At 40.6% G+C, this 18703-nt stretch overlaps 1 protein-coding gene across 5 annotated transcripts in view; it reads right to left on the bottom strand.

Annotated features, from left to right (window-relative positions):
* LOC111868110 (transmembrane channel-like protein 5) overlaps positions 1-18703 on the bottom strand; it is a gene marked incomplete at its 3' end in the record, with an annotated part of 32030 nt that extends 13327 nt beyond the window's left edge. For 2 of the 5 annotated variants that reach the window (XM_033752935.1, XM_033752938.1), the window contains 11 exon segments: positions 1283-1542; positions 1991-2141; positions 2998-3146; positions 6105-6232; positions 9604-9776; positions 11592-11743; positions 12777-12924; positions 13372-13528; positions 14132-14392; positions 15644-15733; positions 18622-18703. In XM_033752935.1, coding sequence (XP_033608826.1) covers positions 1283-1542; positions 1991-2141; positions 2998-3146; positions 6105-6232; positions 9604-9776; positions 11592-11743; positions 12777-12924; positions 13372-13528; positions 14132-14392; positions 15644-15695 — 1631 coding nt within the window. 5 annotated transcript variants of the gene reach the window in all.

Raw genomic sequence — 18703 nt, 5'->3', positions numbered from 1 at the left:
TAACCATGAACATTTTGTAGGGCTGGAGAGGTTTGGAGAGTATATGATTACAAACAAAAGTGAATACTCTCACGTTTTCCTGGCCATTCTTTCAGGAACAAATACTAAATCAATGGGATAGTTGCTGATGTCACCAATCACTGCATAAATGATTCACAGGTGTCATCCTGTTCTGGGTCAATTACACAAGGCCCTTCTAAATCAGGTCAACTTTCAAACAATCATATCTCTGAAACAAACTGGCCTATAAATATGAAACAAAGTGCACCTTGGAATTACTGGTTTTTTGGACTTTGTCCATTGTCCGGTACTCTAGAAACTAGAAAACAAAACGTTTCAGAAACTGGATCTGTTTCTCCTTAGAAAGAGCAAACCTCCAGTGACTGAGGTTAGCTCTTTCTAAGGGACCCAACAGAGTAGATGCCTTCCCCTCTTTAACCTGAGGATGGAAACGGATCCAGTTTCTGAAACACTGTGTCTTTCTAGTTTCTAGAATACCAGACAATGGACAAAGTTAAAAAATCCATTAATTCCAAGTACTGTACACCATCATCAGAACTCTTTTGAATCTAAAGTGTACCTTATTACACATTCTACCCCAGTCACATTTTTCAGTTTCATGGATATTCTATGTTTCCTTGTGTGATGCAGACAGTTTCCCATTTGTCTTATCTTAAGTGCAGCAATAGCTGCACCAATCCTCGCTTGCAATCACACTTGCTCCCTGATGTGGTGCCACAGAAAGAAGTCTGCTGGAGTCAAGTGAGGTGAACAAGAAGGCCAGACAGTGGGCTGCACTTAATGAATCCATGCACTGACAATGTCTGTATTGCACATCTGTTCCATGGACATGCATAAGTTTTGTGTTCCCCACACCCTGAGCCATTCTGTTACCTCGCTTTGCCACTGATGTGAAACTGGACTCATTACTTCGTCACAGAAGGCTGAATGTTTGGCAGAAAGCCCCTGTACATCCTCGCTTTTTCACGTAATGATGGAAACTAATATGGTTTCCAAAACACTGCACTCAGTTTGTAACACTACGACAGTGAAGAAAGTTCAGAAACCAAAGAATACTAAGTGATGAAATGTGTCTATCAGCATTCTGCTCAGAAAATTACAAAAATAAAAGGAATTACAAAAAATAACTTCTGTTCTTACATCTTTGTACTCTCTATATTTTACTTCTAAGCAATTATTTCACTATACCTTCACTGTACTTTCTCATAATTTCCATTGACACATTTGACACATTTGTGTCACCTGGTACAGATAATTTTACCTTGCCATCCACGAGAAGAGGACAGGGGCCACTATCATGATGACAGTGATGATAACGGGCATGATCATGGTTGCTCCGTGGTTTGCAGTTGCCGTGTCAGTGACACGTGTCTCCTCACGCAACAGGAACCAAATTATAAAGCCAGTGCTCGCTAGCACCAACGCTATGAAGATATTCAAGCTGATGCGAACAGCAAGAAGGAAGCATTTACCCTGCCAGCTCAGCTCGGCAACCTCCTTCTTGATATCTCCCAGCAGCTCCTGCAAGTATTAGCTCACCTCCATTGCTGTTTCTAGCCTCTTTCTTACCAGCTACAAATTAATTCGGAGGGGGGGGGGAATGGTATGGGAAAATGCACTTCTGCCACTTCATCACTAGATGGAGATGAATGGTCAGCTTTGTGCCCTGGCCACTTAAACCCCAGGGAAACATGCGTGTTTGACTGTAGACAAGGAGCAACACAGAGTCAAGATAAAAGTCTCTCATGCCTACCAGGAACTGACTGCTGGTTCCTACATTGTCAAGCCTGCTCTCTTGTTAGCATACTGACTGAGCTACCCCAAGCCACTTGGTCAGTTTAAAAAAGCTGAGGCTGAGGAAGAAGTGTAAGGAGAAGCAGAAGAAGAAAGATACAAAAATAAAACGACAGTAGATGATGGAGGGGCAGACAAAGATAAGAAAGGAGAACACAACAGGTTACATGCTCACCTTCAATTCATTGTAGATGCTTTTTGACTTGAGAGCCGCAGCTTCATTTGTGGCAGTGCTGAAGTCCCACGCACAGAAAACTTTCTGGGCAAACATGCTCTTGATGTCCCCCTCATTCTCAATGAATGTGCGGCGGTAGGACCTTGCCATACTGTAATATCGCCATAGAACATACAATCCCACTTGCTGCTTCTTGTCATAAACATTCAATTACTTAACCAACTCCTTACACACTTTGATGCGGCAAATGAAACCAGTGCACATGGTGATGAGCGCAGAATTTGATAAAATCATGGCTAATTAAAAATCTCTTCTGATCCCTTCCTCCTTCCTGTCACTGTTCTCTTTTTATGTGGGTCAATGGATAAAATGTTCCTCATCTCCTCTTCCTTCACACAGTCCTTCCCTTTCATTATCATCAGATCTTTCTTCTCCCCATGATGCTCTCCTACACCTGCCTGAACCATCTTCTTCTAGGTTATCCCAAAGGTCCCTTTCTATTAAACTTTAATCCTAATGCCCTTCTCACTATCCTTGGTCTGTCCATTCTGTTTACACAACCAAGAAACTGTGATCACTCCCCTTCTAGCTCTGTTAATGAGCTGCAAATTCCAACTTCTTCACTACAAAGCTCATTTCCGTTTCTAAGTCTTTTTCTTTCTCCTCAATACCTGTTTTGTCTTCTCTCTCTGTGGTTTATTTTATGATGTCGTCAATATGTCATATTTGCTTGGCATAAGCTTCAAGGGACTGAGGAATACTATAAAGAATGTGTCAGTGATGACACAGATGTCCCAGTCCAGACTCAAACTAGGCACCTCCCAAATACAAGTCCAGAGAATTACCACTACAGACCAACCCCCTCAGTTCTCCTTTGCTGGGCAGGAGAGTGCTGGAATCCAGTCTCCAGAAAAAACTCATGTTTAGAGTTCTGTACTTTAAGTCGGACAATATACAAAATACAAATAACAATTCTTGATCAAATACTGTGCACATTTTGTGCTTACCTGACAGACAGTACAACAAACATGACGAGATAGCATGCCAGCACAGTGAAGAAGTACGCAGCTGGAATGCTATATGTCTGACCCAGCACCAAGTTCACAGACTCGTTAGTGTAGTGGCCATAGTACAGAGCTGTATCCGTGAAGAAACCCTACAAAACAGACCATCCTGTATCCCTGTTTCTGTGGATTATTTTGCCATCAGCTTCAATATGTGCATGCACATGTCTGTACTTACATGGCAACCTGCACCAATTCAGACAAGCTAAACAACTGGACAATTTATTTTAACTCTGTATGACTGCCATGTTCTGGGATGTGACACCAACCAGTCTAGCACAGAGTATCCCACAAACTGTTCAGTCACCTGGGTGAAAGTCAGATGCTCTTGGCCAATCACAATGAAATTGCTTACCAAAGTTTTGGTGGAATATGAAGAAGGGAGCAGCATGTTGTCCCAAAATGATGTTGACCACCAAACTACATAACATCACATCCCAGAACACAGCATCTAAATATTCACTGCCTTCATAACTTCAGATCTCATGTTCCAACATCTACCAACATCTAGTACATAACTGCATAATGAGAAGGACGGGCTGTTTTTAGCATTACAGCCCTTCATGTCCCTTTACCTCCCTGTAAGTAGCCATGATTAACTAAAGAACACCTACTTTTCTGTCAGCTTATAACATAGTTAATGACTGTGGTTATGTCACTACAATAATAATTTTAATAAGTACAATAAAAATAAACATCATAATGACAATCAGACATGGCCATGCCACAGCTCATGTGGTTAAGTGCTGCTTCTCCCCAGAGAGCCCTGGTTCAATCTCAGGGGAGGTGACTTCACATGACATTTGTGATGGATGAAGTGGCGCTAGAGCAAGTTTTCACCGAGTTTCTTCAGTTCCTCTCCATTAAACATCATTCCACTGCTACATACTGTCACTAACCCCTGAGGAGTGAGACAGGCCTGACCAGGCAGTGCATTATCACATCCTCGAGCTGTAAATTAGAGGCTTCATTCTGAGTATTTTAGTTTCCTCTGCCAATTCTCATTCCAGTGACTGCTCCACACTCAACATCTATCATCCGGGGCTGATACTAGAGGCCAAATTGTGGCCAAAGTACCAAGTTGACTCAGTCTCATCCTGCCCCAAGAAACTAAAAAAATTAAAAATAAGAGGCTTCAACTCTGACCCAGCAAATGGATGGTTACAGATTAAGAAGTTACCTATCTCCTTAAATGAAGTGCATATTAAACATATTTCTTCAGCTGGTGTGCACACTGGCAAACTTGTCAAAAGTCAGGAGGCACGCATCTGTCAGTGCACTGTGCTTTTGACCTTGAGGCTAAAATTGAGTACGACAAACACATGCTTAGAGATAACCATGATTCAGAAAGCTGAATAGCTTCCAGCCTTATAAGTATCTTGTCATGGCATTCCACTTCAGCCTTCATAAAACCTGTGTGCTACATAGCAAAGTACCAATGTTACAATTTGCAAAACTAACAAAGCCTTCGTAAAATATGATAGAACCTTCTCAGGTGGCTAGCTGTGTCAATTCGAAGCAAAGTCCAATGTTTTGGAAACCTTCTCGGCCTTCAAAATTCCCTGATGGTGGATGTATAGAAGGTCTTTGAAACTCTGGACTTCTGCTCCAAACTGACATGGGTGGTCAACTGTAATTTCATTACTTTTATTTGCTGTGAAAATTTAAAGAGAAATTAGCTTGAAAAGTTTACTTACTTCTGATTCATCCATAACTTGAACACTGTACACATAAGAGAGAACATGTGTTAGTTCAAACCTGATGAAAAATTATATGAGAAAACTTAAACACTTATTTTTCCTGCAATTTCTCTGTGGGCAATTTTATGACGCTGTCAGTAGCTAAAACATATAACATCAAATGTTAAAATCATAGCTGAATGATGATTCAGAAAGGATTTCAAAGAAGTGGTTCTGGTCTAATCTTGGCACTATCCTGGAATCTGCCTGGATGGACTCATGAAAACCATGAAAACTTAAGTCATGACGAGTATAGAGTGTTACTGCTATACCAGCCAGCTTGTTGTTGTTATGTTTCTAACAACAGCGTACTAGAATAAACATGACTACTGCTTTGGATACTGTCCATCACCCTGAGCTTCGCAGATGTGCTTCACACACTAGTCTGTTTCCACAATCAAGTGCATGGAAAAGGGTTTCTACTCTGCTACAGCTGGTCTTGATCACTAGACCTCATGCTGATGACAAAAACAGCTTCAGTTCCTGAGAAGCCTCGAGATCATGACAATGACTGAACTGACAGCCACATTCGAACACAAGTAACCAACACTACATGTAAGGAATTGCAATCTGCAAGAAGATGGTATGGGCATATTTTAAGAATGAAAAGACAGCACCCCAAAGAAGGTTTCCTACATGATACCAATAGGAAAACACCCAAGACAAAGACCAAGATCACGATGGAAATAACAGCTTAGGAAAGATGTCATGCAGAAAGAAGAGCAGGAGAGGAAACAGAGGACAGAGAGAGACAAAGTTAACCCATATAAAGTAGAAATGTCTAAGAAAGAAGATATGATTCCAGAGAATGCTCAGAAATAAACAGAATCCAGATACCAGCATCTTACTATGCTAACTATACCAGGTGTCCTGTACAAAATGACCCTTAAATAATCTGATACCAATATGGATGTGTTCCACACAGACACACAAACATTTGACAACCTACTCATCTACCCTCCCACATTAACACATTTGCTGCCAATCCTGTCACCCAACTGCTTGAGACTGATGGCCAACCAGCATTTATTCCATCATGTAACGGGCTATTGCCATGGTGCATATATTGTATATGCCATTTTCTCTTATAGACGTCACTCGAGTAGAAAGAAACTTTGAGCATTGCTAGAAACACACAGAAAGTATTCACTGTATTCTCTCCTCTTCCGTTTTAATTTTCGTATGCGTTAAGTTCAAAACTGAGTTACTGTGAAGAAAGGGCTGGCCGAGCAGGTAGGATTCCAGTGTGTGCAAGGCAGTCAACGTGCTGAAGGAGAGAGGGTAGCAGTGTTGGTGTCGGACTTGCCATACCTCCCCTGTGAAGATATTGCCAATGGAGAAGTCTGCATTTGGGGTGTATGCATTGCTCTTAACTTGAGGCCGATACTTTCCTGATGGAGGGAGCTTCCAGTTCTGCGTCGTGACAGGAACAGGAGTGACTGCAAGATATAATGAGAACAGTGAAAGATTGCAGGTTTTCTCAGCAGTGATATGAAGATGAGTGTCTTCTGACATGTGATACTGAATAGTCTCACAGATAATTACCGTATTTACGCATGTAGGGCCGCATGCGTGTATAGGCCGCAGCACAATTTTCAGACAGAAATTATAGAAAAAATAATTTTCTTGGAATATTATTTCAGAAGTAGAACACCCTGTATTACTAATTATGAATATAATTTTTTTTAAATGAAGTGTGATTTCGAATATTTCGAATATAAGCCGCACCCCAGTTTTCCTCTTGAATTTTTGGCAAAAAATGTGCGGCCTATACATGCGTAAATACGGTACTTATGTCTCAGAGGGTACAGGGACCTGGAGATAGAGCAGTACATTCCCCGTCCACATAAGTAGTAATTCAGACTACATGATGTCACACCACCACAAGATACTAATCTTTACAAGAAAAGTGTGCATGTCTATATCATCATCATCAGTAATCTGTCAANGGTTTTCTTGCTATCTTCTCAACTTTACCTACCAAATCACTGATAGTATCTAACATGCATTCTTTTATATCGTTCCACTGCGCTTCAGCATTTCCGCTTTCACCTTCAATTGCACCGAGTTTCTCTTCTAGAGTCTCTTGCACGCTTTGTCTTTGAGCATATAACTTCTCCAAATCCCATCTGGGTCTGCGCTTTCGAAATCCTATAATTTTCTTCAACCTGGTTCGGAACTTGGCAACCAGCACATGTCTATATACCAGACTAAATTTAATGGTTGCCTGCTATAAATAATACTACATGCCTATAGGGGGTACTTAACCATGTGAAGCAACAGCCATTGCTAAGTAATGGCTCTGCAAACAATGAAAGCACAATACAACTGCACTGCAACAGAGGAATGGTGTTTTCTACATGTTCTGTGCTGGATGTTATAAGCATGCTATGAGAAGCTGATAGCTGAGGCCAGAGTCAGTTCATGAATCCAGAGAAAAGGGAAAGTCCGCCGTTGGAAGCAGCTACCAAGCAACGGCTAGTGAAACAGACTGAGAAGACCTAGTGTGTGCTATAGTGATCTGTGAAGTGTGTAGAACAGTGACAGCATAATCCTTACTTGTACCTACGAGTTCTAAGAGTTCAGTAAACCTGATTACCAATCCAGACCCCATCTATAGTCACTAAAAGTGTGACAGTATATTTGTACCGCCTGCTTTACCATTCTAAACCCTTGCAGTCTGCTTACGTCGCAAATTTATGTGCTTCATATGATTCTCACAATAAACAGACATAATTTCCCTAAATAACATACACCAACCTGCTCTGCAGTGAAGTAAGAGTGCACCTTCTGTGAGGGAGGAGTTGGATTTTTAAGTGTTACTCTGATGCAGTTCATGCTCAAAAGGAATGAAGCAAGCACAGGATATGGTGAATTCAAATGATACCTATATGGTGTCATGCATGCGGGCCAGATAAAAACATTCTACAATATATGTTGAAAGCAGATGAAAGTTCATGGTCAGGGAACGGACCAGATAGAGGTTATATGATTCTAAATATAGTGACTGGAAAGGGGACCACCGAGTCATGTATCGAGCACAGACCAGCAGAACAAGAAGCTGATCATTGCTTCTACTTCCCTTATACAATTCTGTGGTGCTATGATGCTTAACCCTTTCCCATCATTTTCCTTTCTAATTTCATTCCTACCAACTTATGGATTAAACAGAGCATAGACTTAAAAAGGGGGCACTTTACAATGGGAAAATAAAGACTCCTACCATCTGTTGTTCACATACACAAACTACTAGAAGACATGTGACAGGAACGTAAGTAGCAAAGGTATAACACTCAGTTTGCAGTCACAATTGTGTGAATTAATAATGAAGGTGGAGGAATGATAGGTAACAGTCAGGATACAGAGCTGTTCTAACGTTATCCAAAAGCCTGTTAAACTAAAATATCCATTACACACACTGTAGTACCTGACCAACAGTGAAACACTTCGCACCAATTACACAAGGTGGATTTAGTACCGGTAAGACATGTTTACTAAATGTAAAAATGAATCATTAAACATATTCCTCAGACGAGGAAATATTTCAGACTTNTTGGTTATGCGAGAAAGTCTGAAATGAAGAAAGCAGTCTTCTGGGATTTGGCACCTTGTATACAGGGTGTCCCAGGAGGAATGGACCAAACTTTGGGAGGGTGTTCCTTATGTTAAAGTATGCCGATATAACCCAAAATACCTATGTCCAAAGTTGAACGGTTTCAGAGATAATGGCCCAAGAAAAGTGTGGTCTTCTGGCAGGTCCACGCACTGTACCTCTCAGCTGAGAGGCCTTATCTGTGTTTGTCCTTGAGTGCGGTGATTCACCCTAGCCATGCTTATGTAGTTGGCTTATACCAGACCGCGCAGTCAGCATGTTACGTCAGTGCTTGCCATTCATGTGTCATGTATAGTGCTTGGAAACCCTAAGGACAATTATGACATGGCAACCAAGTATTTTGTACTTCAATTTTATGGCTTCATGTCACTCACAAGTTAGTTTTATGTTACGTACATTATTAACATTACAGAATCCACATATTCCTGCCAGTTTTAATATGTATTTTGTAATCAACAAGTGTGCAACGCCGGTCAAAGTTTCACACTTCTCTGGCCATTATCTCCGTAACCGTTCAACTTTGGACATAGGTGTTTTGGGTTATATCGGCATACTTTAACATAAGGAACACCCTCCCGAAGTTTGGTCCATTCCTCCTGGGACACCCTGTATACAAGGTGCCAAATCCCAGAAGACTGCTTTCTTCATTTCAGACTTTCTCGCATAACCAACCAACTCCATGAAGCCCTTCTTGAGAAGCTGACAGCTGCTCAGCCAGTCCAGAAATTCTACACACATTACGGTATCCAAAGTTACGTTACAGTGTTCACAACAGACCCTCACTCCACCTTATCATACACCAAATGATCCCAGATCACCCCTCCACACCCAGTTTCCTATGCATCACTTTAATATTATCCTCTCGCCTATGATTATTTCTCCCCAGTTACCTCTCTCCATCGTGCTTCCTGACATGCCAAAATATTTTGCGGACTAATCATCCGTACCCATTATGCGGACTGAGTACTAAACTGAAGCTAAAATGTAAAAAAAAAAAAATCAGCACTAAGATTTAGACTTTGGCTCACTGAAAGTGAATATTAAATTAGGGAAAATCTTAAGAGGGCCATTAAATCGGCGTTTGTGACAAGAATTTCAGTTAAACTGCATGTCTTAATTTGCCAATTATCTCTGTGTATATGAACAGCTTCCTTTCCTGACGTCACCAGTCCTACAATAGTGTTTCATGTCCCTTACCTATATGTCTTGTCGAGTTATTTTCTTCATATAATCGAAAGACACTGTCCAAGTCACTGGGAGTGAAAAATACAGATGCCATGTCATACAGTGAACTCCCTGTGTCATTCTGGCTTGCTTCCACAGGCTTATGCAGACGATACAGTAGCTGAGGAATTACAATGAAACCGAAACTGGAAGAAAAATTGGGAAACAAATTATCAGAGATTAGGACAGTACAAAGTAAAACTGTTCATAATCTCAGTGTCTGGGTGATACGCTCATTTCTCAAAGTCAAAGACTGCTGCTTCTGTGTTAAGAGCACTTGCTTCTTTAAAGAACTCAGTCGCTTGCTCTCTGTATATAGCGCGCTTTCTGCATGTCGCTCCAACTGCGATTTCATAGGACACCCAATACTTCTGTTGCAAGCCAGACATATTACGAATTTACAGTTGGCTGTGAAGGAATTGTCCATTTTTACCCACAAATTTCATTTTGTTATTTTCGTTGTGGTTATCAGCCATTCATTCAAAAGACATTTGCTTGAGAGTATTTCTCATTGTTGGATTCTCAATGCATTACGTTTTCAGCATGGATATTATGCGTATTATTTACGTAGTTCATTAAGGATTATGATGTAATGTTATTATCAGTGTTGGATTGTAGGTTTTTCAGACTAGTTATGCTGTTAAGTGCCAGTCACGGTAGCCGAGCGGTCTAAGGCATGCACTGTCTTCGCTCGCTCGGAAGCCAGGATCATGAGTTTGAATCCCACTCAGGGCATGGATGTTTGTGTGCGTTTTTCTGTGTTTTTCTACAGGTAGAGGCCTCGCGACGAGCTGATCACTCACCCAAGGAGTCCTACCGTATGTGTAAGATCTAGAAAAACTGAAGTGAACGGAGTTCATGGAGGTAGGCCTAGGCCCACTGGGGCTATAGTGCCACGGGAAAAAAAAATGCTGTTAAGTGGTTTCTGTGTGTAGACATTATCACACACAAAGATGTGCAGTCACAGAAGAATAATAAAGGGAGAGATCAATAATTGAATACAAAAGAGTTATACAGTTTATCAAAGTATGAGGAATACTATGAAACAGAGAGATCCAAAAACAATGCACAACAAATTTTAAAAGAATCACAGGCCCGAAAGAGAGGCTCTTACAAAGAGAGACAAAACCAGAATCTAAGCAATGTATATGAACTCTCTGAGAAGTATTGAGTGAAGATAAGAAGAGCTGCATTAGGAACACTTCTACAGAGGTAGCTGGAATTCAAAGTCTGTTAAAGACTCTACTACTACAGTGGTTTGGCCATGTAAATTGGATGAATATAACATGGAGTGCATTGGAAAGAAAAATGAGAGGAAAGCGACCTTTGTGAAGAACCAGAACAAGGTGCTTTAGCCAAAATAATGGAACACATCAATAAGTGGGGAAACAATTGGTATGAACAAAGACAACACAGCAAGCCACGAATAAAAATGGACAATACTAAGAATCTCCTTTCTCAAGACAGACAGGCGACACAAGATCAACCACCTCCAAGAAAGACAATAGGAGAACTGACACGAACCTGCATGGTTTATAAAAATTGTAATCTTAAACAACAAAGTTTTTAAGAAACTTTAAAAATTTTAATACCAGGAAGGCTGCTGAGACTGTGAAAAGTTGAACATTGTGTACATTGTGTATTTCATACATTATATGTGTATGTATATAATTTGACACCTATTGTAATAGTAGTTTCTGGAAAAAGTATTGATGCCCTCTGAGGATGATCCATAAGGATCGAAACATGTAAGGTTTTCAAGTATAAAACTTAAATAGTCACACTGGTCGGTGTTATTTTTGTCTTTGTAATTGCTGGTGTGACGGACCAGAATGAAACAATTCAGAATCAAATTGGTATGAAATTAAGGGAAAATATTCTGGAAGGGAAGAAGAAATATAAATGCAGTTTTGCATGCCAGAGGCGTATGTCAAATATGCATCCAGCAACAGAGTTGTCACCTGATGACAAACACTACGGTGTTCAGAAGGAACAGCAACCGCAGAAATCTGAAGTAGGTGGCGACTCCACTGCCAAAATGTCCTTCGATTGTCTTCAGGCTGCTGTACCACAGCTCCAAGATGTATAGCAGATTTCTGATCGCCACACTGAACTGAAACAGCAACAGAAACATATGAGTTTTTCTTCTTATTCTCCTTTCTCCTTTTATTTTTAGGTGAGATGAGACTGAGTCCTTAGCAACTTTGGCTAAAAACTACCCATTGTATCCATCCTCAATGTTAGATGAGAGAAAGGAGCATTTGCTGAATAAGAATTGGCAAAGGGAACTGAAGTACTTGTGAGAAAACCTGCCCTGATGCTACTTTATTCATTGCAAATTCCAAATCGACTGCCATGGAACTGAACCAAGTCCAATGCAGTGAGAAAGCAGTGCCCAACATCCTGACTTATGGCAGGGCCAACAGTTCAACTTGTATGTTGGTTACCTAGCAACAAAGTGTCTCCATCTATCTCAGTCTTCCCAAAGCTCCTTCTCTCACTTTACTCGCACGTCTTTCCTAACCTGTTGCTCCCAGCCTGAGCTCAATGCCAGAACTAAATTTCATAGGAAACAGACATACGAGGCAACCAAAAGCAAGATGGCCCCACCAGTTACTGGAAGACATCAGGAAGTCAGGTAAGAGCTGGCAAGTAATTGAAGAGTGAAGGCTGTGGGAAGAAGGGTAGGACTGCAGACATTTCATACAGTAGCTTGTATAAAATGGAAATGATGAAGGAGACAAAAATGGCAAGAGATGAAGAGATTAAGAAGCAGAAGGAGAAAGAGTAGGATAATAAGTAGATGGAGAAGCAAATGGATGAATAAGAGAAGTAGAAGTAGATGGTGGAAGAGGAGATTAAGAAGCAGAAGGAGAAAGAGTAGGATAAGAAGTAGATGGAGAAGCAAATGGATGAGTAAGAGAAGTAGAAGTAGATGGTGGAAGAGGAGGAGATTAACAAATAGAAGGAGAAAAGGAGGCAGAGAAGCAGAAGTAGATGGAGGGGTGGAGGAGGGGGACAGAAGGCAGCAGGGTATGAGGAAGAAGAGACGTGAGAAAGAGATGGAAGAAGGGGAGAAGGAGAAGGAAGGGACAGGAGAGCAGAACAAGAAGATGTGAAGTCTGTTTGCTGCTGCTTCAACTCACTTTTTCTAGTGATATGCTCAGTCTGTACTTCAGTCTCTTCCAGACACTGAGAGGAGTGTGCTTGGATTTCTGGCTCACAGATTTCACGAGCTTCCTTTTTATTGTGCGCTTAATGGTCAGCGATTCTGGCATCTCTCTCAGGGTTTCCCTGGAAGAGAAGAAGAAAAAAATAAAAATATGTCAGCATAACATTGTATTCCACTAATACAGAGACCAATACTCAGATGGTTACATGCTGATCCTAAGTGACTTCATGTAGCCAAGCAGTCTAAGGCATGTACTGCCTTCGCTTGCTTGGAAACCGGGATCGTGGGTTCGAATCCCACTCAGGGCATGGATGTTTAGTTTGTGTGTGCTTTTTTCTGTGTTTGTGTACAGGTAGAGGCCTTGCGACGAGCTGATCACCCGCCCAAGACGTCCTATCGCATGTGTAAGATCTAGAAAAACCAAAGTGAACGGAGAAGTTCATGGAGGTAGGCCTAGGCCCACTGGGGCTGTAGTTCCAAGAAAAAAAAACAGTTCAGTGACATGCAAAGGCTTTAATAAAAACCATGTGCTACAATTTTGGTCCTTAACGCTGTAAAGGCAGACTTACATGCGCAGTTGCTCTGAAAGTGGATTGTCCCCCATCAAGGTAACATCCTTCTCCATCTCACTCACAATCTGTGCCACATGATGTTCCTCTGACTCCTGGTTTGCAGCGTGACACAGCAGCGGAATGTGTGGGGTCCCTTCCCCAGGTGAGAACAAATCTGAAATCAAACAGATGTGAACATTATCTTACCATGCAAACACCTGGCAATATCTTGATACCAATGCCTACACTCAGTGAGTAAGTCTTGGGTTCAAGCCTTAACCTGGTGACTGTGAACCTGACCATGGTGTATGTGGTCTTCCTTAGTCCCTCCATGCAAATATCATGACAATACCTTCAATTTCTCCATGACTGTTTCCATCCTCACCTGTCCAATTCACTGCTTGTTACTCATCCTAATATTTGATGCTACATAGCTTCAACTATTTGAAGAATCATAAATGTACACATAAGTAAATAACATTAGTTCAACAATGAAATTCTAAACAAACTTCAGAGAGAGCAAAACATTTTGGAGGAACACATCACCTCCATCTTCAGAGCTACAGAGTAAGCCAGGCATGAAACCAAGCACACAAGGCTTCATACCTGCTTGCACATGGCTTATGTAATGACCCTGAACATGGTGGGCTCTGTCAGAAGTATGCAGCAGTACAAGCCTGCAGACCAAACTTTCAAGGTCACCACTATGATGACCTCAAATTCAACAATATCCTAAATGTCCTTGTTAGTCTGCCTACATGTATCAGGAACTACTCACCTCCCATGTTTCGAGATGGAAGACCATTAATCACATCTTGTAGAGAAGGGACAGGCCAGTGTTGATGACGAGACAGTGTCCGACTGACAGAAGGTTGAGTGAGGATTCTATTGTTTTGAGGATTGAACTGGTACTGCGCTGAGCCTTTACTGGACATGCTGTGCTGTGGTACCATACCATGTTCAGCCTTCCTACCCCCTGTCATGGAATGGTGGTCTAGCCTCCTACTGTCCTGTTGCTGTTGGCTCTCTGCATCTTGCACTGCAGAAGAACTTATCATCATCTTTAGGCTTCATAGCCCACTTGCAGGTCTTACAAGTATTTCCACTTGAGATTTCAGTTCTCATAGGAATGACTATGTAGATTCTTTTCCCCTGGAATATGGCACCATAAGTACTTCAAACTACTTTTCCACCCTGAAGATGGAGGCAGTAGGTTCATCTGAAATGTTGGTAAATGTCCACCAGACTACACGGCATCACGTCCAAAGAAAGAAAGTAATCTTCTTAATGTTTCTATGTTTTTTAGAGATTTTGTTGACAGCTGATACTGTTAGCATACCACACAAAGTTTCGGAATGTTGCTATCACCTGACAAGTTCACAACATGGAATTTAAAAAAATATGCAGAAATGCCATTACCTATGATTCATACTAAGTTTCGTGTGAATAACCGATTAATTAGTTCAAAAGCCATTAATAGGTAAAAAACAAAGATACACACTGAACTATACCACTGCTCACATTGCCAGTGCCATGTTGTCCTGCCATACTGCTAGTGTTAACAGCAGATAATGAGGCAGTACTCTAAACAATGGTACGATAAGGGCATCAACAGCTGACGACACTATAAGCCTACAAGTATGCGTGGCAGAGAAATGTACTGCCTCCATCTTCAGAGCAGAAGAAATGCTGGTAAATATCCACCAGTGTACATGGCATCACACCCTAGAGAACAGTAAGCTGCATAATTACTGCCATGACAGCCTCAAGTCTCAAACTACAAGCCTATACTTGATGAAAAAAAAAAAAAAAAGAAAAGCTATCCCTGTACCAGGTCGCAAAGGCCCATAGGGTTGTGAGACATTGAGGGTCCCACATTATCTAGACAACTGGCTCAAAGATGGCAGTAAGCTTATCAGCCCTACGCACCGGCCGTGCTTTACTCCCCAGGAAAATTATTTAATTAATTCCTGGTACTCATTTCTGTTAGAGGCTGAGTAAACCCTAGGGCCTAGTGCAGCTGGAAGGATTAGGTCAACTGAAAAAAATCCAATGACCTCATCGGGCTATACTTCATGTATAATTATAAAATACAATACAATACAATAAGAAAACAAAAACTGTAACTATCTGACATCTCATAACTAAAAAATGTGGGTTGGAAAGTATGCAGAGGTATACTACTTATAAAATTTCTTCCAAAAATCCAAGAATACTGGAATCTAAATTTGTGTAAACCCCCCCCCCCCCATACAGTGTCATGAGAGCACCTCACATTTTTGGTACTCACATATCTCCATGTGTACATCTTCTCGAGAGTTGTAACCACTGTATCTGCTCATTGTGGGTCATAGATGCAGACAACAAATCATCCCGGTACCTAGAGCAACAGTATGAACAATTCTTTGTAGCATTTCANATCGGCATACTTTAACATAAGGAACACCCTCCCGAAGTTTGGCACATTCTTCCTGGGACACCCTGTATATATTTCATAGGGCTTAAACTGCTACTCAATTATGCAAGGTTACCAGAATGACTGAAATTATTGTACTGCCTGTATATTCCTTTATTTAACCCTTTAAAGCACAGTTGTAGCTATTTATACCACCTGCTTCAACGTTAATGAACACTACATTTTGCCCACAGAATGCATTTGTGTTTTTTATATGATTCTCACATTAAACAGTAATTACTTCCTTAATTATCATAAATTGGTTGCTCTTTATAATGGTGATGCACTGTGATTTCTGTGAGGCAGGAAGTGGATTTTTAAACATTATCCAGATGCACTGCTGGCTTCAAAGGGTTCATAACACTTTNTTTCTTGAACAAATATAAATACAAATACAAATACAAATACAAAATAACAATTCATCAAATCACAGGATGGTCATGAACTGTAAGGACTGGAAAGGAAGTAGTCCTGGCACACTTCATCACTGTCAGCAACACACTTCACGACCTAGGAATCCTATTTAAAGCAAAATTACCTGGAAAAAGCCAAATGGTTACAGAACTATTGTAAAAATGATGGAGATGGACCAAAAAAGATCTAAGTTTCCTCAGACCTTAGTAGCTAATATGAACTGAATCATGGCCATAACAAAAATTTAAAAAACACAACACTGAAACAAGTCCCAGTAATCTGAAACTTCCATGTTACATACCTTTGCTGTAAGTAATGTCAAACTCTAAGCGTGAATATTTGGTAACCTTCGACTGTGAATCACAACTGACACAATGACATAGTCACAGATAAGATTACTTATCTATATGATTTTTGATAGATAACACACACACCTATCATATTTCCTACACTTGATAAACAGGAGTAGGCGGGTGTCTCCTTACTTAGAATATGCTTACTTTCAAAATGCTTTGTGACTGTAGTACCCCATTGGCATTAATGTTCATTCATTAGACACAAATCTACTGTTACAAGGCCAGTCACATTACAGATATTATGCTGCACAGCCACAAATTATTTTTCAAAATTATCAACAATCAGTTAAATTGGAAAAATGACATAAATCATGTTACATCTGAGGTTCACATGATGGCTATGAAGAGTGCTAGCCTAGCAATACGTGGATATGGGGGTACACAAACTAGACACCACCTGCTTCCTCATTTTCAGGTCTCATTCAACAAGCTCATCTGTTTTGTTAGAATGCCTACTCTGACATGTCTCAATCACTCTGTAACACTTCACTCTAGGTATGTATTCGCTTCAATGACTTCTGAAGTTGCTAAGTATGAAATTTCTCAGTGAAATTCTGGGTTTCATAAAGCACACACTTAACTGGTAATATTGCTTTGGACTCATATTCGGGAGATGCTCGATTCGGATCTCAGTTGGGTCACCAGCTATCCTGAACAGGGGGTCTTACTGTTTTCCTGTCCCTCCAGGCAAATTCCAGGACAGTGCCTCAATCAGACCACCACTTCCTTCCAAATACTTCCAGCCTGTCATTCATCTACCATCATCTACCATCCTACTGTTCATTGCAATATAGTCTATATACTGAAGGGTGGTAACATAACACCTCCCACCACCCCAAAAATGAGGTCCACACTACTTACAGACATGAGCTCACCAACTGTACTGTATTATGAAAAGACTGGCATTATGTGGGAATTAAATTGTATAGAAAGCTCCCAGAAAGAATTAAACATCTATCCACAGGCTGAAAACAATTTCAATTGCCATTAAACAATTTATTTCACCTTCTTGTCTTTTGTTAACTCTTTACCAAGTAAAAAACGTTTAAAATAAAAACTGTATATTTCAAAGTCATTTATATCTTATGTCTATTACCATTTTTTAATATAAATGGGTGACTTTGGGGAAATTTGTGGAGTACAGTTCATGGATCAACTACTGCCACCTCTTCACAACGGCTTCAAATAAAGTACAGCAACTTAATTTCGACACAAAAATTTTGAAGTGCTGAGACCGACGTACAGATTTTCGATTTCCGGAAAGGCCAGGAGATTTTCACAGCGTTCACAACTATGTTCTACCCAGTCCTTTATCAATCGGTACCAGAAGCTAATTATCCAGGGTGTTCTGTTCAACCGACCGCCCACCTCCACTCCCCCATACGCCTTAATGGATTGGTTCCTACTACGCACAAGGCCGACTTTACTCTTCGCTGCTTCTCAGTTATCAAATTGTATCTGACCGTCCACCTCCACTCCCCCATACGCCTTCAAGGACTGTTACCTAATTATGAACAAAGTCAGCTTTACTCTTTGCTACTTAGGGTACTCTCCGGTATCAAATTGTATCCAAATCTGTGTGAGACTACTTTCTTCTGTGTGAGATTTCTCAGTCGAGGGCAGAAATGAGACTTCTGCGTACAATTTCACGTGCATTTCACGCCTTCAACACACAGACAACATAAAAACTTTAACAGAACATAAAGTTGAATTTTAATAATTTACAAATTTTTTAAAATTGTGAAATCCGTTTTTGATAAATACATACATCAGTATATTCCCCATAATAATATACTCCGGTAGTGCTAACATATATATAGTACGACAGTATTGGCCTTGGCATTCTCTGCCGTTCTCTACCATCTTTCGGTACCGGCCTAAAATTAAGCATAGGTCGCTAGCACCTTATATTCGGTTACATATTAATATTTAAATATTATTTACATTTTAAATCAAGACATGATAATTACGAAATTAATAAACCGTCATCCAGTTACTACTGCTGACGACAGTATAAATTCAACGCAATGAATCTCAACTAACCATATGTAATCATCACTTCCGTGTATTCACCACTTTTTACGTTCCTAAATGACTTGAATGGAATATCGTCCTTGATTCTGAG

Source organism: Cryptotermes secundus, unplaced genomic scaffold (genome assembly GCF_002891405.2).
Source record: "Cryptotermes secundus unplaced genomic scaffold, Csec_1.0 scaffold1440, whole genome shotgun sequence".
Lineage (NCBI taxonomy): Eukaryota > Metazoa > Arthropoda > Insecta > Blattodea > Kalotermitidae > Cryptotermes > Cryptotermes secundus.
This window is presented reverse-complemented; position numbering and strand designations above follow the sequence as displayed.